We start from the raw sequence: 21,703 nt of genomic DNA, 5'->3' as shown, positions 1-21,703 counted from the left end.
ATCTAAATATTTCAGTCAAAACCTCTCTTCAGAAGAAATGAGAAGGGAAGAAGAGTAGGGTTGGGGTTTTTTTAAGCTATGAAATAGCTCAGTTATTGGTGTTTTGGTTATGCTTTTACAAGTCTGATGCATGAAATGCACTTGAAATCTACAGCTGATGACAGACATGAGGCAGCAAATAATGTGACTTATGTTTTCAGTAGGCAAACCTAGTTTTATTTCTGAAAATGTGGTCAGTTTAGTTGCTGCTGGAGGCAGAGAAAAAGATCAAAATTATCAGCCTTCCTGCAGGAGTCAGAAGCAGATATGCAGATCACAAATGCATCAAAGATGCTATCAAAAAGCAGCTGCTGTTTCTTACCCACTTTCACATTGTACTTCAGAAATGCCCACTTGTGTGACAAGAAAGGAGGCAAACCTTTTCACAGCCTTGAAATACACAAAGTAATTTCTGCTTCTGAGCACAGTGACCTCCACTAACTTCAGTTCCTGAGCTCTCAACCCAGGAAAGTGCTCACATTTTAATATATCAGAGTTTCTGAAAAATTTCAGAGATACAGGTGAATCAGAAGCAGTTTGGGCAGGAAAAATGTGAAGGACTGCTCAGAAGCAAGAGGCTCCCTTCCCTTCTGCTACATATAAAAAAGTAAATTCTGATAGTTTCTTAGTACTTCAGTATATGATCTTCCAATGATCCTGTTTATTTTCTCAAGAATGCTTTATCTTCACTTGCATCAAGGACAGCATTTAAAACACACTCTAGACAACATTTGCCCAGTGGGACAAAAATGAATGAAAAATTTTGCATTTACCTTAAACACATTATCAGAATCCCTGCAAGTACTTTTGTAAAACAAGATCAGACATTAGGAAATATTATTGATCAACTGTCTTACTCATTATTGATGATTCTTTAAGCTAGTTATGCCAAAATATAAGTACATCTACAGAAAAGGTCTACTCAAATTCAAAGATACAGCTTCCATAATTTAATTTTGCATGCTAATGAGTGTTACATGGAGATTTTACAAACTGCATCTTAATTTAAGAAAACAGGTAGAGCAAGAAGTTAGGAAGTTATAGGAACAGCAAAGTCTTCAATAGAGAGATCCCTTAAAGTACAGAAATTACTACCATCTGTTGCCTAAATTCCCCATTAGGCCACAATACGACAGTTGCCTATGGTTCAACCTGATTAAACCTGCTTGCACTGAGGAAGACTCCAGCCTAGGCACTGGAAAATAATGATAGTCAGCAAAATTCACCCTGTAAAAATCTGTCACTGCCCTTCCTGGTGTCAATCATGGGAATTGTCAATACAGAATTCTTACAAATTTGTATTTGTCTGATGTTAAACAGTACTGGAAATTTAATCTCATTTCATCTTAAATGTTCATTAGATAAACTTTATTAATATCTTCATTTATTAATAGACACATATTATTGTTTCCGTGTTTGATGGAAAACAAAACTTCTCCTTTACAATATGAAGTCACAAACAAAAAATTTCATATAAAATACTTAATTTAAAAAATTACACCCCCCTTATTATAGATCTACATATTGCTGTATATTTCCATGTCAAAAAACACTATTAAAACTACTCCCTCCCTCCTTTCATCACGCACATACATATTTTCTAAGAGCTGTTGTTTCAAGGATCTCTCTCAAAACATCCTCTGTCTTTCATTGGGAATTTAATTATTTCATATAGCACATTTACAATTTTCAATTATTATTAGAAAACATCTTTCCTACTATTCCATTAGCTTCATTCATATATTGTGTTGGCTTTTCTGACTTGCTGAAAATAAATTAGGCTGGACAGCAGAAGAAAGCTGTTTCTGCATAATTCAAGTAAAATCACAAAAAAAAAAGAAGCAGTATAATCAACAACTGCAGTGTTCCTTTGAGATCTTCTTTATTATTATAAAAAACAACAATCTTTTGAAGAAGAGGAGACTGATAATTACTCAACATCATCCTCTAAAAAGAGGAATAAACTGAAGGTAACAAAACAGTTATTTTCACCCATATTAGGACAAATTAAATGTTAGCATATTTCAGTGTGCTTAATTAAATTAAAATCTATTTCACATAAAAGCAAATGTTTTTTCTCAGGGTTAAGAGAATATTTATTTATTTTTAAATCTATTATATTTTTTCTAACTGCTGACCAGAACACTCATACCCTGGTACTTTTCCCCTCCTTCTTACTCACGTATGTATTTGGTTTATTGAATCAAACATATAGGAATTACAGAGTGGAGGACAGACCAATCAGCAAACAAAACATGGAAGACTTACCATTTACACAGACTTCAAAAGATTTGCAAAGGTCATCCTCAAACAGGCAGCCTGAAAACACAAAAGAAAGGTAAAAATTAATACAGGTTTCAAACTGTGGATAATTAGTGCATATTGAAGACATATTAAATGCTCTGCAAAAGTCTGACATTTGGTTGGCCTTGAGAGTCCAAACTGGGCAGTAGAGAAAGTCCAGAACAGCTCTGATTAGACAGCACATCCTACTAAGTGGCTATGTCCAGAATAACCTTTGATGTTTTTCCTCCCCTCATACTGAAGGTTCCGTTTTTCCATGCTCTCCCATTCAGTAATTTGAGGGACTTCATGTTCTCTTAATTTTGAGTACTTTATTACACCACAGCACAGGAATGCTTCAATACACTACAAGGATATACACCAAGAAACCAAGAGCATCCTGACAGTATTGCCACTGCGATGAGACACACCTATAAATCAGCCTATAAATTGCTCAGATTAAGCTTGGATTTAGTAACTGCAACCACAGACCATGCCTAAGACTTCAGGAGTGCTAACTCCTTGAAGAAAGGCTTCCAAATCAAGCATCCCTACCAACACCCTGATACCTCAAAGACAGCTGTCAAATCAGTATTGGTCCATGAAAAATATTCTTGGATTTTTTCCATTTAAAATAGGAATTTTGTTCCCAAAGTTGCTGCTTGTTGAGCCTCTGCTGAACAAGCTCCACTCTTCACCCTAAAAACCTCATACAGGCTGGCAATCCCAGCTCTTTCACTTGTACACACCTTCATGGATAAAGTATTCCATTCCCTCATCACCAAACTGTTCTGCTCCCTTGGTGTCACCCAAGCAGGTATTGAGACAACAGTGACTATTGCCTTTATCCTCAACCAAAATGAGTCCCTGCTGATATTTCTGAGGGCAGCAGGGAAGTTGGCAAGATGTGCTTCAGCTCTGGTCACTCCACACTGGGGCACAGCAACAAGGATCAGGTTCAAAAGCACTGTGAAATATCCTGCTACTGTAAAGGGCTCACTCACTTTGTTAACCCAGACAGTAGTTTCTTTATTTTCTGACAAAGTTAAAGAGCTAGGACTGGACAAAACCTGAGGAATAAAGCTGTATGTTGGACACAAACATTGCCCTTAAGAACACATTTTCACAATTAAGCCTTTTAATTTTCCTGGGAAATATCTTCCTTATAAATGGACACACTGAGTTAGAGATATTAAACAATATTGAACTTTTTTACACTTTGCATCAAGAAACCAGCCAGGAGCTACACCAGATCCAAACAAATGAGCAAATCCTCTCTCCCCAGCCATGCCTGTCTCCATGAAAGCACAGAGTAAAGCACCTCCATTCACCAGGGAATCCAGTGGATTATGCAAAATGTCCTTATAGAAAGAAATGAAGGGCTCAAGATCATCTGACCATGAATTACCTGGCTCCTAATCCTGCTAAAAGAAACATTTTGGTGAGATAAAGTGACTTAGGAATTTCTGCAAAGCCTTTCAGCAGATAACTACATTAGCACATCATTAAGCCTGAACTAATATGCTGGGTCTCTCAGCAGGAGGATTTAGTAGCACACGCTAGGTCTGAGCTAGGCAGGCCCAATTACGTGAATTCAAGACATGTTGGAGAACCAACAGAGTCCTTCACATCCATCCCACAAGTGCCTGCAAAGATCACATACACATAACCTTATGCAGATTTACAATATCCACATGCCTTAAGCAGATTTACAATATGCACACAAATAAAAGAGAACTCAAAAGAATTCAATGACTGGGTAGGAAGAGACCACCAAGATCACTGAGTCCAACCCAGCCCTCACACCTCACCTAGATCATGGCACCAAGTGCCACATCCAGTCTTTTTGTAAACACATCCAGGGATGGTGACTCCAGCACCTCCCCAGGCAGACCATTACAGTACTATTCCAGCTCTCCCATCCTTTTACCCATGCCCCAGTAATCCGTGGATATGTATCTGGTACCTTTTGAAAGGGAAGTTTCAGACCAGGAAAGCTTTTCACAGAGAGTATGGCAGAATGGCATGTGCCTACACAGTGCACAAACTGTGGTTTGTAACATATTCTTGATACGTGGATGATTTTGCTCCAGACAAGTCTGCTGCAAGAACCATCTGACCTGAAACAGTCTCTGGAAACTCACTGAGGATATCTGACTGCAGCCCTGCTACTGACCCAGCCAAGCAAGAGGATGCCTAAACTGTACATTGACTCTTAAACATCAGACAAGAATGATGACAGGCAGTGACCAAAACACATCCACACAGAGCTCACAGCACAAGAGTCTAATTAAAAGAATAACAATGATCAATTTAGAAAGGCATTCTTGCAGAAAAATAATAAAGACTTCAAGCACCAATATAAACAAGATATGGAAAGGTATGCTTCAGTGTTCCTGTTTCCAGAAATCTGAAGTTATCCCTTCTAAAAACAGGCCTTATGGCTAGGAAAAATCAGAGTTCCTTTTTTTTGCTGAGATATTACAAAAGAATTAAACCAGAAACCTGAAATATCTGTTTCAGGCAAAATGCTGCTGAATTTGTCCTTTGATGGAGGGAAGACAGGTAGTTTCATAGTTACCTCCTATCCTGCAGTGCTGTGGATCCAAAATATGTCAGATGAGAAGTTTCAGCCAGGAATATTTCTAGTGGAGTGGCACGTTAAAACAGTGACTGGTTCACCTAGACTCTAGTGATTTTGAAGCACCTGGGAGCTGGAATTACAACCACCTGCTGTCTGTAGCCACCTGCCAGAGGCAGGCCATCCTATAATATACTGATATTCTCAGAAGCAGAAAAATACAGATACCAAATGAACAAAATGAGCTTGCTTAGGTACAAAGAAATCAACAGTCAAGCTAACTCTATACAGAACTCTGATTTTGCTTTATTAACTAATATATTTTCCATAAAAAGCCCAAAAGAAAACTGGCATTATCAAGATTAGTTTCTATTCTAATAACTGTTGTTTATTCGATGCAGCAAGGAATCTGATGCAATTAGACTTGTAAACCCATGTCTTGGAGAGCAAATTAATAAAGTCAATGCATAGTAAACTATATCCATGTGGGATTACTCTGAAATAGACAAGGACCTCCAAAATGCCTTGAAAAATATTTTGTTTCAAGTTATTTATTGCTAGAGTTGATTGTTATGCATATTTTACCCAACCAGTCAATATGCTAATTTAGTTACTAATTTATCTCCTGCTATTTTCTGGAACATTAAGAAGCATCATATTTCATTCTAAATATCATCTACCTACCATTAGTAATGGTGGTAATAAGTCAACTCTGAAGAGTGAAGTGGTATCATCTCCAAAATATATTTAATTTATATATTCAGTTCACGCCTTATGGGAACAAAATTATATTGCATTTTCTGTCAAAAAAATCTCCCTACCACAAGTAATCTCCCAGTACACATAAACTGTTGATACAATACTTTCAAACACCAAACCTAAAGCCCCAATCTCACTTCACACAGCAGCCCTGAAATAACAAAGTCTCCATATAATTATCCAGCATACCTTGCCTCGCCAAATGCAGAATTTAAAGTTTTCTTGCCTAACTTGCACTCAAATTGAGCTCTTTACTAATACTTGCATGGTCTCCATATGTCAGTAGTGACAAAACAGTGCAATATATTGTATATAATGTATGTTACAGTATATGTACATGGTGCACTATTAAATAGCCACAAAAAGAGATTCCATAGGGCCTTGCAAATTCTTCTGCCTCCCTTTCCTCCCCCTCTGTATTTCCAGTGCTGTTTCTCAGAAAGGCACCAAAAGGTAATCACAAAATACTGCTGCAAGTACAGGTCCTAAAAGTTTAAATTTCTTTTTTTCCACTTATTCTTGTCATACTACACTAATAAAACTATTTCCTTCTCTTCATCATACAACAGTTCTGCTTTCCTAAAGTAAAATCAGGAAAGTTTAAATTGCACAGGAACATATTGTATGTTTCAACCTATAAGAGGAGCCTCTGAAGTCAGACTGACAGTCAAGGCAGCAGATTATATCACTTGAACTTCATCTAGAAAAAACTGTAAAAATTCACTTATCAGGAAAATATATTTTACAAATTTGAGATTGGCTGATGTTTCAAATAGATTATATTATGTTTATTTCTCTGTCTTTTGCCCCTGTTAACCAACTCATGATGATCCTAAACATCTCTCCAAAAATGCCATAAATCCTGTAAGCATTTCTCTAAATTAAAAAGTAGGTCATAGACCCTGTTTATCAAAAATTGTCTTATTATCATCAAAACAAAAAACCAGACAACAGGCAAGAACAGCTACATTTCTTCAGAAACTGGGAAAATACAAACCTTTTAAATCTTTTGTATTATTGAGGGTTCCTTACCTTTTCTTTTCACTCTCTTACTACAACATTCATGGAAGAACTTAATATCTCATCTCATCTGCAGACCTTAACAACCCCTCCCTGTCACAACATTTTAGCCAGCATATGTTCCCTTCATCAAAATATGCCAACAGTCTTTAACATTTTAATAGTCCAGAATGAAAGTGCACCCCACATTTACCTGTTTATTTCACATTTGGCTGCAGGATAAGCTCAGGAGACCTCGAAGGGTGAGCTCATGACTGCTGGTGAGGGTAAGAAACGAGGGAACACCTGGCCAGGTCAATTCCTCCTTGGGTCTTTAGCCCCAGCTGTAGAGGACTCTTAATAGTGAGACACATGTTTATTCTTCTATGGTAGGATTAATAAATATGGTCCAATAACTACATTTTAGAAGCACCCAACTCACACAACTGGGATAGCTTTAACTGAAAAAACCAAGATGATGCCCAACAATAATGAATGATAATCTGAAGACACTCAGGAAAAATCAAACAAGGTTTCTTGCAGAAAACTGATGGGAGAAGTCACCTGTTTGAGAGAGAAATATTCTGCTCACTAATAGAGGTGAGAGATAAATTTGCTCAGTCTGCTAAAGCTGTGATCTATTCAACACATCCTCATCTGCCTGCCATACAGGTGTGCTTAACAAGTTTAGAATTACCTAAAATTGCAAGAACGTCTGGGGAAAATGTACTTTAAGCTGATCACAGGCTTTAAGCAAAGTTCATCTCATTTTCCCAAACCTTGGGGTTACATAGGTATGTGCACATGCAATGTAAGTATATATATGTATTACTCAAAACTTGTCAATTGGCTGTGAAAAATCAATTGATCAACTGCCTTCCTGACTTTAGTTTCATTTTGGCATTCCCTTTCATAAAAACCCTGGATATTCCCTTTCAAATTTTCCATTCTCATCCCTTTTCTCCCTTCCTCTTTTTTTCTTTTCCAAACTGCTCCATTCTGTTCCTCAGAAGTTTTTTTTTAACTCCTACTCTCCAGGAAAGCATTGTTCCCCCACCAGAATGTCCCTTCCAGCCCCTCCCAGACACGCACACGCCGCTCAATCCCAGGCACTGCCCTTCCCACACCGCGTCCTCTGCTCTCTCTCCTGCAGGTGAGCGGCTCTCACTCATCACTATTGATTGCTGGCAATGTCTCGCACTCCACTCCACCCATGTCCACTTCCCTTCCCTTCCACACATTCAGCCATTCCTCATTTCCTCCCTGCTGGGGTGTGACCGGCACAGAGAGAGACAGGAGGTAAAAGCAGGATGGAGTTTGCTCTCTCGTGCTGCCTCAATGCAGAGCTCTTCAGAGCAAGAATATCTTCAGTTACATTCTGGTTTGTCTTCCCCAGCTTCTCAGGATATCCAGAATGTTCTACACTGAAAAAGGTATTTTATCAAGCGTTCAGAACCTGTGGTGGTTTATCAACAACTGCTTGGATAATAGTGATGAAAGAACAGTAAATCAGTGTGGTCAAGAATAATATTAAAGTGGCACATAACATGATAGGGGGTCGTTCTCCCAAGAGGAGAAGTGAGAAGAACATATGACAGCATAAAATGTACTGAGCTTTGATCTTCTTTCTTTACTCCACCTTTTATGTTTTTTGAATGTAATATGTGCCTGCTGTTTTTGAAATACAGCAAACTCTCGAGAGAAGAGTTTTTTTCCTTTATTTTTTAATTATGTGCATGTACAAAGCTTCACACAAAGGAGCACTCATCCCTGGTGAAGAATCCAGGCTTTACTCTAATCCAAATTAACAGTCATAAAGGTGAAAAAAGAAATCCCTGCAGTGGTTAACTGCAGAACTGTACAATCTTTTACATGAAAAGTTTCTAATGTAAGGAAAGGTTTCCCATAAGTATTACCATATGGTGCTAACACTTCCTCATCTCAGATTTACCCTTTCTTTCAATCATTTTTCATACACACTGATTTGTATATTGAAATATGACTCCAGCCAGAATAATTCATCACAGAATAGAGTTTTCATTCATTTAGGGGAAATTTCAGTACTGACCTTACCGCCAAGATTTGCCCCTGAAGCCTCAATGACATTACATAGCAGTACTTCAGTTACCTTCTTTATATCACTCGCCATTCAACATGTATGGATTGGTGCATGAAATAGCATAGCACAGGAATGCTGTGGTGTACATTATTATTTTTCACTATGTAAATCTGTACTTTTTCCTTTCTGCATTTAGGAAAAGAGTAGATCTTTTCCTTTGCATGTAAGTAGTCTGAGCATGTTCACCACTAAAGAATTGCTTTGTGGTGAGAATACTATTAGCTTATCTGATTACTAATGCCATGATTGCAATGATGTAGGGCTTTTCTTCTGGGGAGCACTGAGAAAAGGTCACTACTAAGAATAATTGAAGATGTGAGCAGTAATAACAGGTCATGAAGAGAAGAGACACTGAAAGTCCATCACGAAGAAAGCTTTAGAACAGCATTTGCATTTGCCCAGGGCTCAGAATGGGACTCATATGCTGTTTGATGTGCCATTTTGTCATTTTTTCACGGTAAACATTAAAAGAACTTGCACTATCTCCTCTGAAAAATTACAATTCTCTCACTGCTACATTGTCTAACTCTTCTTCTTTAGCAAGACCATCATTCTCTCAAAGAAAAATGGGGAGCACAGATATAATCTGCCAAACAAGTAGCTCCACTAATATTTAGTTATACTGAACACTAACATGCTCTGTATTTATATTTAAAAAATAGGAGATTAATCCATTATCGGAGAATAAATAGAAGATAATTTTAAAACATTGCAAATATTGCCTCTTAGGATCACGACTGAAATCTTTTACCTTTAATTGTGGCAGAAGGGGTCAAATGTGATTTACTCAAGTGACACAGCCCCAAACAAAATATTTTTGTCATTTTGGTGTCCCACATTGGGAAAAAAACAGCATCTTTACAATATAAAATGTAGGATTTGTTCCTTCAAAATTACAAATTGTTCACTGGAGTAGACAATTGTTCACAAACTGTAGACAAAATGTCATGAAGGTCAGAGCAGGCCTTCAGTAACTGCCATTCAATACCATCTGGTCACCAGTTGCTAAAATCAAATTCCTTACTGGGCACAAACTGACATCACCCAACGCCCACTAAAATCCTAACTGCAACTAAGCAAACTTTCTCTTGTGCCTGGCAGAGATTTTGAAGGCTGAACACCTTTGAGTCTACTTCACTGTTTAAATACATCAGCAAGCAGCCTGATTTTTTTACCTGCCATGGCCTGTTCAATATCCTTGCCCACAAAATCTGTTGTCAGCAAAACCTTCTGGTATTATCCACAGCCAAAAGATATAATATTGAAGCATTGAAGTATGCCATTACCAGCAGTGCCTTCCTCAATATCACTGCGCACGAGCCAGCAAAGCATTGCACTGCAGAGGCCTCTGTGATATTTATTCTGGAAAGAACTGCTGCCATCATTATATCTGTCAACCTCATTTCGCCCATCACTAACTGCCAGTCTATTCCAGCATACTTGTTTTACAAAATTGCAGTACAGGAGTGAATTCTAAATCCTAATTATAACATAATTCTAGGTGTCTTCCACAGTGAGGGTTAAGACAAGCTGGGTCACAGAAATAATGAACCATTAGCTAGAGGAAACAGGAACTCTGTCTGGGAGTTATGTGTTTTGGAAGATAACTCTTCTAGGTAAAATATCCAAATCACTTACATGGTTAAGAAACTTATGTCCTAATCTCTGAAACCACTCAGTCTTCAAGAGCTGGATTCAGTGACAGAGAGGGTTTTTTTAAATGGTTCTTTGAAGTTTTGCCTCCTATTTTGAGAAAACTCCCATTATTTCCATAATCAAAGGAAGGAAAAGAGACATGTTTATCATTTCCCTCTAACAAGTACCAAAATGTTCTTTTCATTATTTGGCAGACATTGGTGCTTAAAAACATAACTGGAATTTACAGCAATACTTATCCACTTACATTGCCTCTAAAACTAAGCAATTACCCAATATTTAGGTGTAATACTCCTCTCACAGCAATATCTTAAGCAGACTTCAAAGGAAGAAACCATTTTTTGCAGAGGTTTTATTGCTATTATCGGCTCTTCTGTTCTGTTTTACTTAGAAAACAGGACAGCATCTTTCAGCCAATGATGCCTCTACCAAGAACTGCAGTATGACCAAGTGCCTGTAATGTAGGGTCCCCTCTGTTTTCCCTCCTCAGACTTTTTAAAAAATCCCTCTCCGTTCTGCTTCATCTCTACTTCACAGTTAATTTTAGCTGAATAAATTGCCACGTGGACTTGGCAAAAACAATTTGGAAGGAAAAAAGAAACATATAACTCTGAGAAATCTGAAGTGCAAAGGGCTAGTTCAGTTCATTTATTGCAAAGAAGTAATTCTAATCTGGACAACAGCACCCATGGGTGTGGGAGCTACACTTACAGAAGAGCTCCAAAAAGGAAGGCAGGACCCAAACACTGAGCTAAATCTGTCTATTTCTCCGTATCCATATGGAGGTCTGATGGATGTAGAAAACAGTAAAAATTTCTGTTTGGAAAAACAGCTTCCTGTCTTTATCATGCACTTCTGATTCACATTATAATGTTAATTTAGAGTGTTGAAATGACCTGTGTTCATCTAATGGAAGAGACACTATTATATACACTTGGTAATTTCTTTAATAAAGAGTTTAAACAGTCCAGAGTAATCCACATTAATTATTCATGTACTGGAGAAACATAATGAAAGTCAATGAAGAAAGTCATAGTCTCTTGGAGTTCTTGAGGGAAAAATAATAACATTAGGTAAAATTCAATGGACTGTGACATCAAGATTTATCTCTACAATTTGCCCTGGGAATTTGAATTGCGAGTAAAGCCACAGCATCCTCCAGGATGGGACAGAGTTATGAGAAACAGGTCACACAAGGATATTGGTAGCACATCAAACTTATCAGTTCTTACTAAGATACCCAAAACTTTTCCTTTTCCACAGAAAAAAAAATAAATCAAAGAATCGCAAAAGTGTTTATCTACTCAATATTTTTTAAAAGCTATCAAGAACTCAGCTGCCCCTATCAATACAAATTATCTCTTGACAAACAATCCATGTGCAGCACCTTGTGGCTTTGTTCAAGTCCTTATGGGCTGTAGTGTTTGCACCTATATGGGCATCACGATGACAAGGGACAGAATTAGGACAATGCTTTGCTACGCTGATAAAGAATTAAATCTATTCTGTATTGATTCAAAACTCATTTAAGACAGATGTTTAAATTTATCACAGAGTAAAATGATCTGCTTCTACTTACTTTTGTAAAATTACATCTGTTTGAAAGAACGAGAGTGAATGGTTCTGATTTTGACCAGTAATTGAGCTCTAATTACTCCTGACTCACCCTGATGTTTCTGAGGCTGGCAGTAGAGCCAGCTGTCCTAGAATACATCCTGCTGTTGTGTCTGTGAAGCAGCTCTGCCTACTCTGTGAGACCAGTGAGATGTTTTTTTCCCTAGGCTAGTTGTTGAGAGGCAGCCACAATAATGACACACATCGGAGATGTAGTTAAGAAAAAGCCTAATGATTAAAGCAATTCGGGGAGGAAGCCAAGAAAATTAGAGATGATTCTGAAATATGACAAATACTGTGCATGCTGAGTAGCACCAGAATTCATCTTCTGTTTCCTTCCTAAAAAGTACACATAAGACTATTTTTCTCAGTCTGGAAAAGAATTAAAAGATCATTAGAAGATTAAACCTCTCAGATTCTAGTTCATCTGCTACACTGCTTTAAACACCAGTGAGAAACTGCACTTAAGAAAATTAATTTAAGAAGGAAAAAAAACCTGAAGGCTGGATGCTGTCAGGAGTTTATACAGGTGCTTTTCCCCATTAAGAGTAGACAAAAGCCTTTGCTACACTGTAGCCATAGAGACACCAGCTCTCATTAACTTAGCCTCCAACGCCTGTTGATTTTGATGGAGTTGAAATATCTGAGCAAGGAATTAGGGTCCAAATGCCTATTTTTTTCTGTGTAACTTTTTGTCTTTGCTGGTTTTCCTTTGTAAACTTTATTTCCCTATTACAGAACTCTTCTGTGCTCATTCCCTATTTTCTCCTGGATATTCTTTGCTACTGAGAGCTCCCAGGTAGGAGGCACATAATGGAAAAGAGAAAGGAATGAGGATTTTCACATCACTATTCACTAATCAAGAACTTCCTCCCGGCTTCCTCCACTGCTCCACCAAACTGCTCTGAACTCCAGAGCTGGTTCTGTCTGCTGAATCCAGCCTCTCACTGGAGATAAGCCTTGAGCATACACAATGAAAAAAAGAATGAGACCTATTAATTCATAAAGGAATTACCAACATTTACTTCAGAGGGGATTTTTTGTTTTGTTTTGTTTTGTTTTTCCAGTATGGAAATATAGAGAATCAAAGAGGTTGAGGAAACTTAGAAAATTGGAAACAGTAAAAGGTACAAATTCAGAAGAAAATACTGGAGGGAGAACAGAGGTAATAGTGAACATTTCACTGCAACACCTGAAGAAAAATGTACAAGAGGAAATGGGAGGAAATAAGAGGGCCTGAGAAAGAAAGAGTAGGAGAATAACCTCCACAGAAATGTCTGTAATGCATGATGTGTTAAAAGTGATAAAAATTCCAAGGTAAAGAGATAAGCCAGTGGCAGAGATAAGAACAGCCCTGCATTTCCCTGCTAGAATCTTACTTTACAGGATGCTGTCTTGGGATTTCTGAGAATTTAGAAGAAGGGGACTCTCATTTCTTGGAGGCATCCTGAGAACAGAAGTTGTTTTACAATAATCCCATTGATAGTTTTGCAAGTTGATTCCAAATATTCATTAATTAAAGACTGGATTTTATTTTTTTCTTCCAAAAAATGCTTGATGTTAATATTTCATGAAGTTCCACACATGAGTTTTCAGTCTGCAGTTGACCAGCATTTGCATAATTCTGTGAGACGTGATATTCAGCAAGGTTTAGAATCAGTCTGGCACCTCATATGGGAGCCCTCTTAAAAATTCTTAAATTATTCTAATGAACCAGTATTATTCAAAAAAAATATTTTTTTCCTTCAGGATTTGAACTTCAGCCAAAACATTAAAACATAATTTTTAAAACTATACTTGGAGACTTTCTATTTGATGAATATATTACAAATCTAATTTTGTGTTGTTTCTGAATCCAATACCCTGCAGAAAGCAAGGAACGATGTGTATGCAATGCTTTCTACATCAATGCAGTATTTACAAAAAATCTTAATTATAACGCCGTAAAAAAACACACACCAAAAAAAGCAACAAATAAATCAACCTAAAAATCCAAAGCTTTGTGACCTTTATTCTTTATTCTACAACCTATATATCATGAAGCAGAAGTAAAGGCACAAGAATATTAAAATATTGCCCAGATGAGTAAATTAATTATTTTTTTTACTGCGCAACCTCATTTGAAGTATTCTTTCAACATGGGACTTTGCTAAGAATGCATGAAAGATCTGAAATTGTTTCATTAATGGTATGTCAAAAAAGCAAAATGTGATCTGTTATTACACACTACTCTGTACAAGGAAGCAATACTCAGCTACTTCATTTAGCTTTGTTCAAAATAAAACTTAACTATCAGATTCACATCAAGCACTGTCCTGTTTTGAGAGGGTGGCTTCAGTTTCCTGCAGGCAGTTGGACCAGAACAAGAATCTCTGTATCTACAGTTCTCTTCCTTTTCTATAGCTTCCTGGAACATTTTTACAGAGGGGGTAAATGGGGGGAAAATGGTGCTCATGGATTATGAGCATATTGTTATTCTGCTATTGAAAAACATTCACTGGCAGACTCTTGGCTAAAATTTGGTTCAGGAGACACTTGGGATTTTTACAGCTAAGACGTTTTGGCTATCAATTCAAATTGCCTTTAGCTATTCATGTGATGGCGGAACAACAAAATCAAAAAAACCTTTTGTGCCATTTCTTGAGTAATTGCCATAATAATTTTTAGCAATTTTACATAACTAAAACATTAAGTTAACATGTAGGTTCAATGAAAAAACATTCCTCAAGTGGCCCAAATCTTCTGGAGTCTTACATCAGAGTAAACCACCTATTCAACTCCCCAGTTTAAACAACATATGAGGACAGGGAGCAACTGTGAGGAAGAGGGAGAGAGCTGCTCATGGCTGACAGTATGAGGACATTCCTGCATCCTTCCTACCTCTCAGAAAATCCTCACTTTCCTTACACTCAGCAGCTGTGCCCATTGACATCTGATGATGTAATAACACACAATTTATATAATTCTGGGTTAAAGGTAGAACACATATAAAAGCTAACTACTGCTCAGTTAGTGCTGCTTTCAGTTGTAATGCTTTAATTCCATAATGGATATGAAAGTGTCCACAAGTTTTCAAATGACAGCAGGGTACTGGAGCCTTTAATCATTCCAGATCTTCCAAGCCTTTAGCTGCACTGTAGGTAAAACCTTCTCTAAGGATGCAATTCCCTTGTCATTTTTTGACAACACTATGACTTTTTCTAACCCATTCTCTACCTCCACCACACCTGCCTAAGCCCAGACCCTACAGTTACCAATAATGTCCTTATGGGCAAGACAGTAACCTTAGGCCATGGATACATGGATACATGGACACCAGCTCCTACTTTCCCAGATGTGTGAACACCTTTATTGCTACTACTGATAGTCTAAGGTAGAACTACAGAATGCTACAGCCAACCTTAGAAAAGATTACCCAGTCTTTTTTCCTCTTACAATCCACATAACTCACTTCACAACATTTGCATTCCCAGATGGATAACTGATTCTTTACCCTGAAGAAGTTAAAAAGAAACATTAAAAAAGCTACTGAAATATGTCACACAGAAAAACTTACGAGTTCATTACTTCATAGAAGCTTTTTTAATATAATTTCTACTAAAATACCCTAAGAGATTTAGGGTGACTCACAAATACCTAAAAATATGGAAGCTATTTTCCTCCTGTGTTCTTTTTTTCCTTTATGATGAAGGGAAGCTAAAAGTACTGTGCTTTTGTTTCTTGTTATTTTTTGCTTGGTTTCTCCTTTCCCTTTCTGTGAGAATAATAAAGTACATTATGTTTTCACTTGCAAAGCTCCTGAGTGTGCAGTGCCTGCCCCAGCAGGAGGCAAGGCACACAAAAGCACGAACCACACAGCTGCAATTACAGATCAAAGAGGATTGCTAATCTCACTAACTGCTGCACCTCAGTTCTCCCACCTTCAGTCAGTGCCAAGCACTCTGCAAAACTCACTATCAGTGTTTGTCTTTGCAAACTACAAGTATATATATATATATTATACCTGCATGGATACAAATATATTAAACATGTCTATATGATACAAGTATTAAAAACATATTCATTATTACTGTAATTGTTAGTATTGTAATAAAATGGGGTTGAAATTTGTTGCCAAAATATTGTCTTCTACTGCCATCTGAGATACCACAGACTAAGGTACCCACACAGCACTGAGAGATAGATTTAGTCCTTCCTGGAGTGTCAGGGACATCAGGCAGATTACCCATAGCATCTGAAACAACTCAAGGTGCTCTTTGTCAGGCAACTGAACCCAGACTTCTTTTCTAAAATAATTTAAGTGAGCCATGCCATAAAATTATTATTTTTTTCAACAGATTTTGCAGGTTTCTCTTAGTGATCTTAAAAATAAATATCAACTGTCTAAGTACTATAGTTACCTAAGATGAGACCTCTCTACTGTGTTCCTTAAAATGTCAGAAAACCAAAAGTCTACCTCTTCAAAACTGGTAATTTTTTCAAGATTCAATCATTTGAACATCTTTGAAAAATACAGATTCAGACTATATTAGGACTCAAGAGGAAGAAAGAACTAAAAAAAGGAGGCCCTGTACACTTTATTGAACTAATTTGTGAGGTTTCAAGGTTTGCTGAGTGTCTCTGCCTGGTACTAGTTCTGTCAGCATTGTAACCTTGGCTTGCCTGCCCCTCTGTGCCTCGTTTCCCACTGTTGCAGGTGGTTATTTTTGAACAATACAGAGTGGAGCAGTCACCAAGGGTGACTTGTTCCTGGTATAGGCACTGACAGGCCTTCGCTGATTTTTGAAATAAGAAGTTTGGATCCTAAATGTTCAGGACAGGAACAGGAATTAAAGCAGTCTGGGAAAATGCTTCTGCTGCATTATAGAAGAGATGCTGTTCCTCAACTAAATTAGGAATATAAAAGTGAATTAACCTTTCTTTCTACTTGAAAAAAGAAAAACACGCTTCCCCTTCCCTATATTTTGTCCTAGTCACAAAGATTGCCTTCTGTTATTAAATGAGCAACTCTGTGAATCAGAAATAACTCCAGGCTGGAAAGTACACAGTTTATCCTGGAAGTATGCTGGTAGAGATGGGGGCCTAGGACAAAAGAGAGTAGCCCCACACAGGCTTTTAAAGGAGAAGGTAGAAAACAGCTAAATAACTTTGCATTATGCTTTTAGGATCCATTCCTAAAAATACTTGACATTATCTGCATATTGTTGGATATTTTTACAAAAAAATAAATCTAAAATATGAAGATTTTCCATGGAGACCTAAGGCTCAGAGATGCAGTCACCATGCCAGGTCACTGGAACATACTGAAAGACAAGTTTGTGTGATAAAAACAAAACTAATGGGTTTATTTTTAAATACAAGCATTTCATAATGAATATTCAGCAGGACAGCTGCAGCCTAAAAATCATCCTGGATACAGACAAGACATTTCAAATAACCATTGCACACATGAAAAAATCCAGAACATTTCTCAAGTTTACCTCTAGCTTAGGCATTTGGGATTATACATTTTTGTTATGTGTGATATCTATACCTAAACAGTATTTAAAGGCAGTTTAGAAAAATAAAAAATAACACATCAGGAAGCAGTAAGATTCTTGATTCCAGAAAAAATCATCTGCCACATAAAAATGATCATCTGTGGAAGAAAGGTGATGATTTATAAACCTTAGCTAGGGGGTTTTTCTCCTTTCAACTCAATGAGAAGGTAAAATATCATTCTATACTTGTGCAGTCAATATTAGAACCAAAATTATTTTAATGATGTTTACCCTACCTATGATGGCCTCTTAAAGAACAGGAGAACAAAGGAAATTAACATTTCAGTCTTTCTTGAATCACCACTCAGTCATTGTAAAATCATGGGGTAATAAACCAATCTGTGGAGAAGGCTGTCATCAAGCACACACACAAACACATAAACACACACAGAAAGAAAAGTAATTAAACTGTGAAATTGAAGCAGGATCGCACCCACCATGCTCAAATCAGGATGGATGGCTTCATAATTGTGTATGACAAGGCACTGATGTTCAATATTTCTCCCATCTATAAAGTTGTTTTAACCATACATAGAGCAATGGAATTCAGTCACCTTAAAATTAATGTCAAACTTCTGCTTGTTGCAACTGGCACCAAGAATGTTGTTTTGCAGATTTATACTGCTGATCAGAACATGAAATTTCCTTGCTGGCCACACTGAACAGGTATGAACAACAACATAGTTTTAGACCATCATCTATGCTGGTAGCAGTCAGGCTTAAAAAATGACAAAGATCTCATTAATAGAAAATTTACAGATATTTCTCTTTTAAAATTATAAACTTGGATATCACTTATTGAATTATTCATTCTGCACTTTCTGTGCAACACAGAAAGCTGGCATGAAACTGGGGATGCTAGTTATCTAAAGCCATCTGAGTTCAGAAGGTTAATTTTCATTTCGACAAGTGAGAGATTCATTCTCTATTTCTGTGCCCCACTGCATCTGAATCCCTGAATGATCCCTACAGAAAAAGTGTAAAGGAGCAAAACTGTAAGGCTATTTCAAGTCTATTTCAAGTACTGTAGGAGTTTGACAGTATTTCATTTTTCAACATATGCTAAAACACCGTGGGATGACTTTTAGCTTCTGCAGCTTCATGCAGATAAATATGGCTAGATAGGATCTGGATGTTTCCTGCAGTCAGAGAGATGTAAGCACAGCACCAGCAGGCTCCTTTCTGCATCGAGGTCCTAATAGAGAACAGCCATGCAGGAGCCCTCCATAACCAGTCACAGCAGAAGGAACCCAAGCACAAAGAAACAGAGACCACATCCAAGCTCATTTGCCCTGTTCACAAAGGCTACACAGGAGCTGAATTGTACTTTACTACAGCAGGTTAGTTCACTTGGGGCCAATACCTCAAACACTGGAGGATGACTAATTTATGATGACTAACTGAAGAGGTCTCATTTTTAAAGAAATCGTTCAAAGCCAGAAAAAATAATGAGAAAGGGAAAAAAAAAATCCTGTTATGTGACCCAGTTCAAGCTTAACTCTGTATATGCTATTCCTGCACAGTGGACTTTTCGGTCCCATTTTATTTCCTGCTCTCCTGTTCTGTTGGAGGCAGTGCTGTCAACCATTTCCAGCTGAGACCTTTTCAATTCTGATACTCCAAGGGCTCTTTTATATCTCCTCAGCTCAGCAGAAGGAAACACAGGCAACAGAAGATAAAATGTTTTTCTTCCCCTTTTATGACTGTTGCCATTCAGTCAACTGAGGTGGCACTGATGGCACAATAAAACCACCAGCGTGGAACTTAACGGGTCCCACAGTAGCGTGCAAATTTTAAGAACATCAGGCTGGCCATTTACAACAGGGGAGTTCTGCCTGGACCTGGATTCTGGCTATGAAAGTGGCCATCAACAGATGTTCAGGGAGAGAGCATTAGAAAACTTTTCCAGTGAGAGGCAAGACACTGTTTAAAAACCTAGAGTTAGAGGCTGTTTCTGGACTGTGGAGTCTGAAAAGTATCAATTCCCCTCCAGGGCTCATTTATTCCTTTGGTTTCCATGAGACTCTTCAAAGCCCTGGTGACAGGCAGGTAAATAAATATTATCTGCTTTTAACCGGCAGAAGAAAATGTGTTATATAATGTGTGCCAGATGTTGTGAAAACTAAGCAATTAACAGTCCTAGCAGTGGTCTATGTGCCACTTGTGTATCTCATTCTGCCTTAAAGATCTTACAGTCTAGACAGATGGCATAAAATACTCCAGCAGAACAGAAAAGTGTCTAGCCTGACACTTAGAAAAGTTTTGGGTTGTTTTTTTCTTTGTGTTTTTTTGTCTGTTTGTTGTTGTTTTAGGTTTTTTTAAAAACAAGAGTACTGACTACTTTTTTCTTCTATTTTACTGCATTTGGCCTTCTGGTTCCCATCTGATAAAACCCTATTAGATCAAAATGCTTCCTTGTTTTTCTTTTACTTTCTCAGTACATTCCCTTTCCACCATAAAATAGTCAGACAGTCTTTTTAAGCCATGAGCAGAAGATGAACTATTTTACAGACCAGAAAGTATGGCAATCTTCACTACAGTCCAATTACTTCATCAGTAAAGTGAATATATTATTTTCTTATTCTTCACTCACAAGTAAGTTCTAAGGCATAAAAGAGCCAAATACTAGAATTTTGGCTAGGCTGGAAATCAGGTTTCAGTGTATTTAACTTTCTAACTTTGAACAGCAACTTTTACTTTCAGTTAATTCAAAGGCAGACTTCTGGGAACTAAATGTCAAGGAGATTTAGGTGGGATAGGGTATTTTGTGCTCAAATAGGAAAGTAATGCAAACATGTATAGGTTATATTCAACCAGCAGCATTTTTCATGCTAATGTTATTTTCTTACTTAATGCACAAGCAATATTTCAAGCTGAGTATGTTAAAAAAAAATCACGAAGTTTTACTTTTCTTTGGATGATTTCAAAATTTCTGACTTTCCCTTTCCAGTGGGCAAACACAACATACTTCTAATTTAAGTATTTGAAAGAACTTGCCATGGTTTTTCCAACCAGATGAATCTTCTTGAAATAACAAAACTTTTAGTTTAAGCTCTAGAGATGAAACTTCTGCAAATGTATTAGCATGTGATATAAGAGATCAAGAACACACCTTTTATACTCTCCACATAACCTGTGTCATCAACTCTCCCATAAAAGTGCTCACTTTTTTTCTGCATTGCTTCACAAGTTTTAGGCGAGTAGAATCTTTTTAATACACCTGAGGATTAATTAATACTGCCAGTATAGTATAATTTCTCATGTTTATAAAGCATAACTCCTAGTGTTTATAATTGTGCACTACAGGTCTATCACTTTGTGGAAAGACAATTTATCCTACCAAAGGACACAGAGCAACCAACTGCAGCAGTACTGATGAAAAATATCAAGGGGTATGAGAGCTGCCTGAAGTTGCTTTCCATGTGACAATTAATAACAACCATAATTAATTTCATTGCAAGAATAATTACAACTTACACATGGATTAAAAAAAAAGTATCTGAATGTTTATTTCCAGATAAACAATAAAATAATGACTGCCATCTTCATTGCACCTATGTTTGCTATATAGATTTCAAAATTTCAACTTCAAGCAAAACTTATTATATTCAGTCAAACAAGGAAGCAAGACTCCCACTTTGAGAAGGGATAAAAGTTATTTGTCACATGCTCTTCAGAACACTCTCAACAGCCTCCCTCAGCAGAAGCCTCTCACCCATGACAAAAAAATAACTCTAGATAACATTTAAACTGATTAACATGCTTGTGCCTTCTGTTTCACTCAAAAGAAGTTTCCATTCTGCAGAGGATGACTTAAAAAAATTACACATCAGTTCCTTCATTTTGTGAGCAGTAGTGGTCAATCTGTCACCTGATTAGAATCACATTTGAGAACCCTGGATAAAAGGCATAACATTTTATTATCAGCAAATGTCTCCTGCTGGAACTCCACCTATTTTCAGCCACTTGTGCTATTAATCAGCAGCATGGATCCCCACCAGGGTAACAAGCCCAAGCTCCTGACACTCGCCAAACAAGAAATGGAACAGAAAGCACAGCCATAGGTGACAGCCATAATAGAAGACACAAAACAGACCATGAGAGAACCCTGCC

The 21,703-nt window shown here is 37.4% G+C and overlaps 1 protein-coding gene across 2 annotated transcripts in view; it reads right to left on the bottom strand.

The window, feature by feature from the left end:
- The window catches only part of PTPRN2 (protein tyrosine phosphatase receptor type N2), a 632,482-nt gene that overhangs the window by 563,853 nt on the left and 46,926 nt on the right, over positions 1–21,703 (bottom strand). For both annotated transcript variants that reach the window (XM_088055089.1, XM_088055102.1), the window contains exon 2: positions 2,308–2,358. In XM_088055089.1, coding sequence (XP_087911215.1) covers positions 2,308–2,358 — 51 coding nt within the window. The remainder of the gene's footprint in view (positions 1–2,307; positions 2,359–21,703) is intronic.

Source organism: Pseudopodoces humilis, chromosome 1, assembly GCF_049639895.1.
Source record: "Pseudopodoces humilis isolate 2021_Gansu_Grassland_sample_001 chromosome 1, ASM4963989v1, whole genome shotgun sequence".
Lineage (NCBI taxonomy): Eukaryota > Metazoa > Chordata > Aves > Passeriformes > Paridae > Pseudopodoces > Pseudopodoces humilis.
This window is presented reverse-complemented; position numbering and strand designations above follow the sequence as displayed.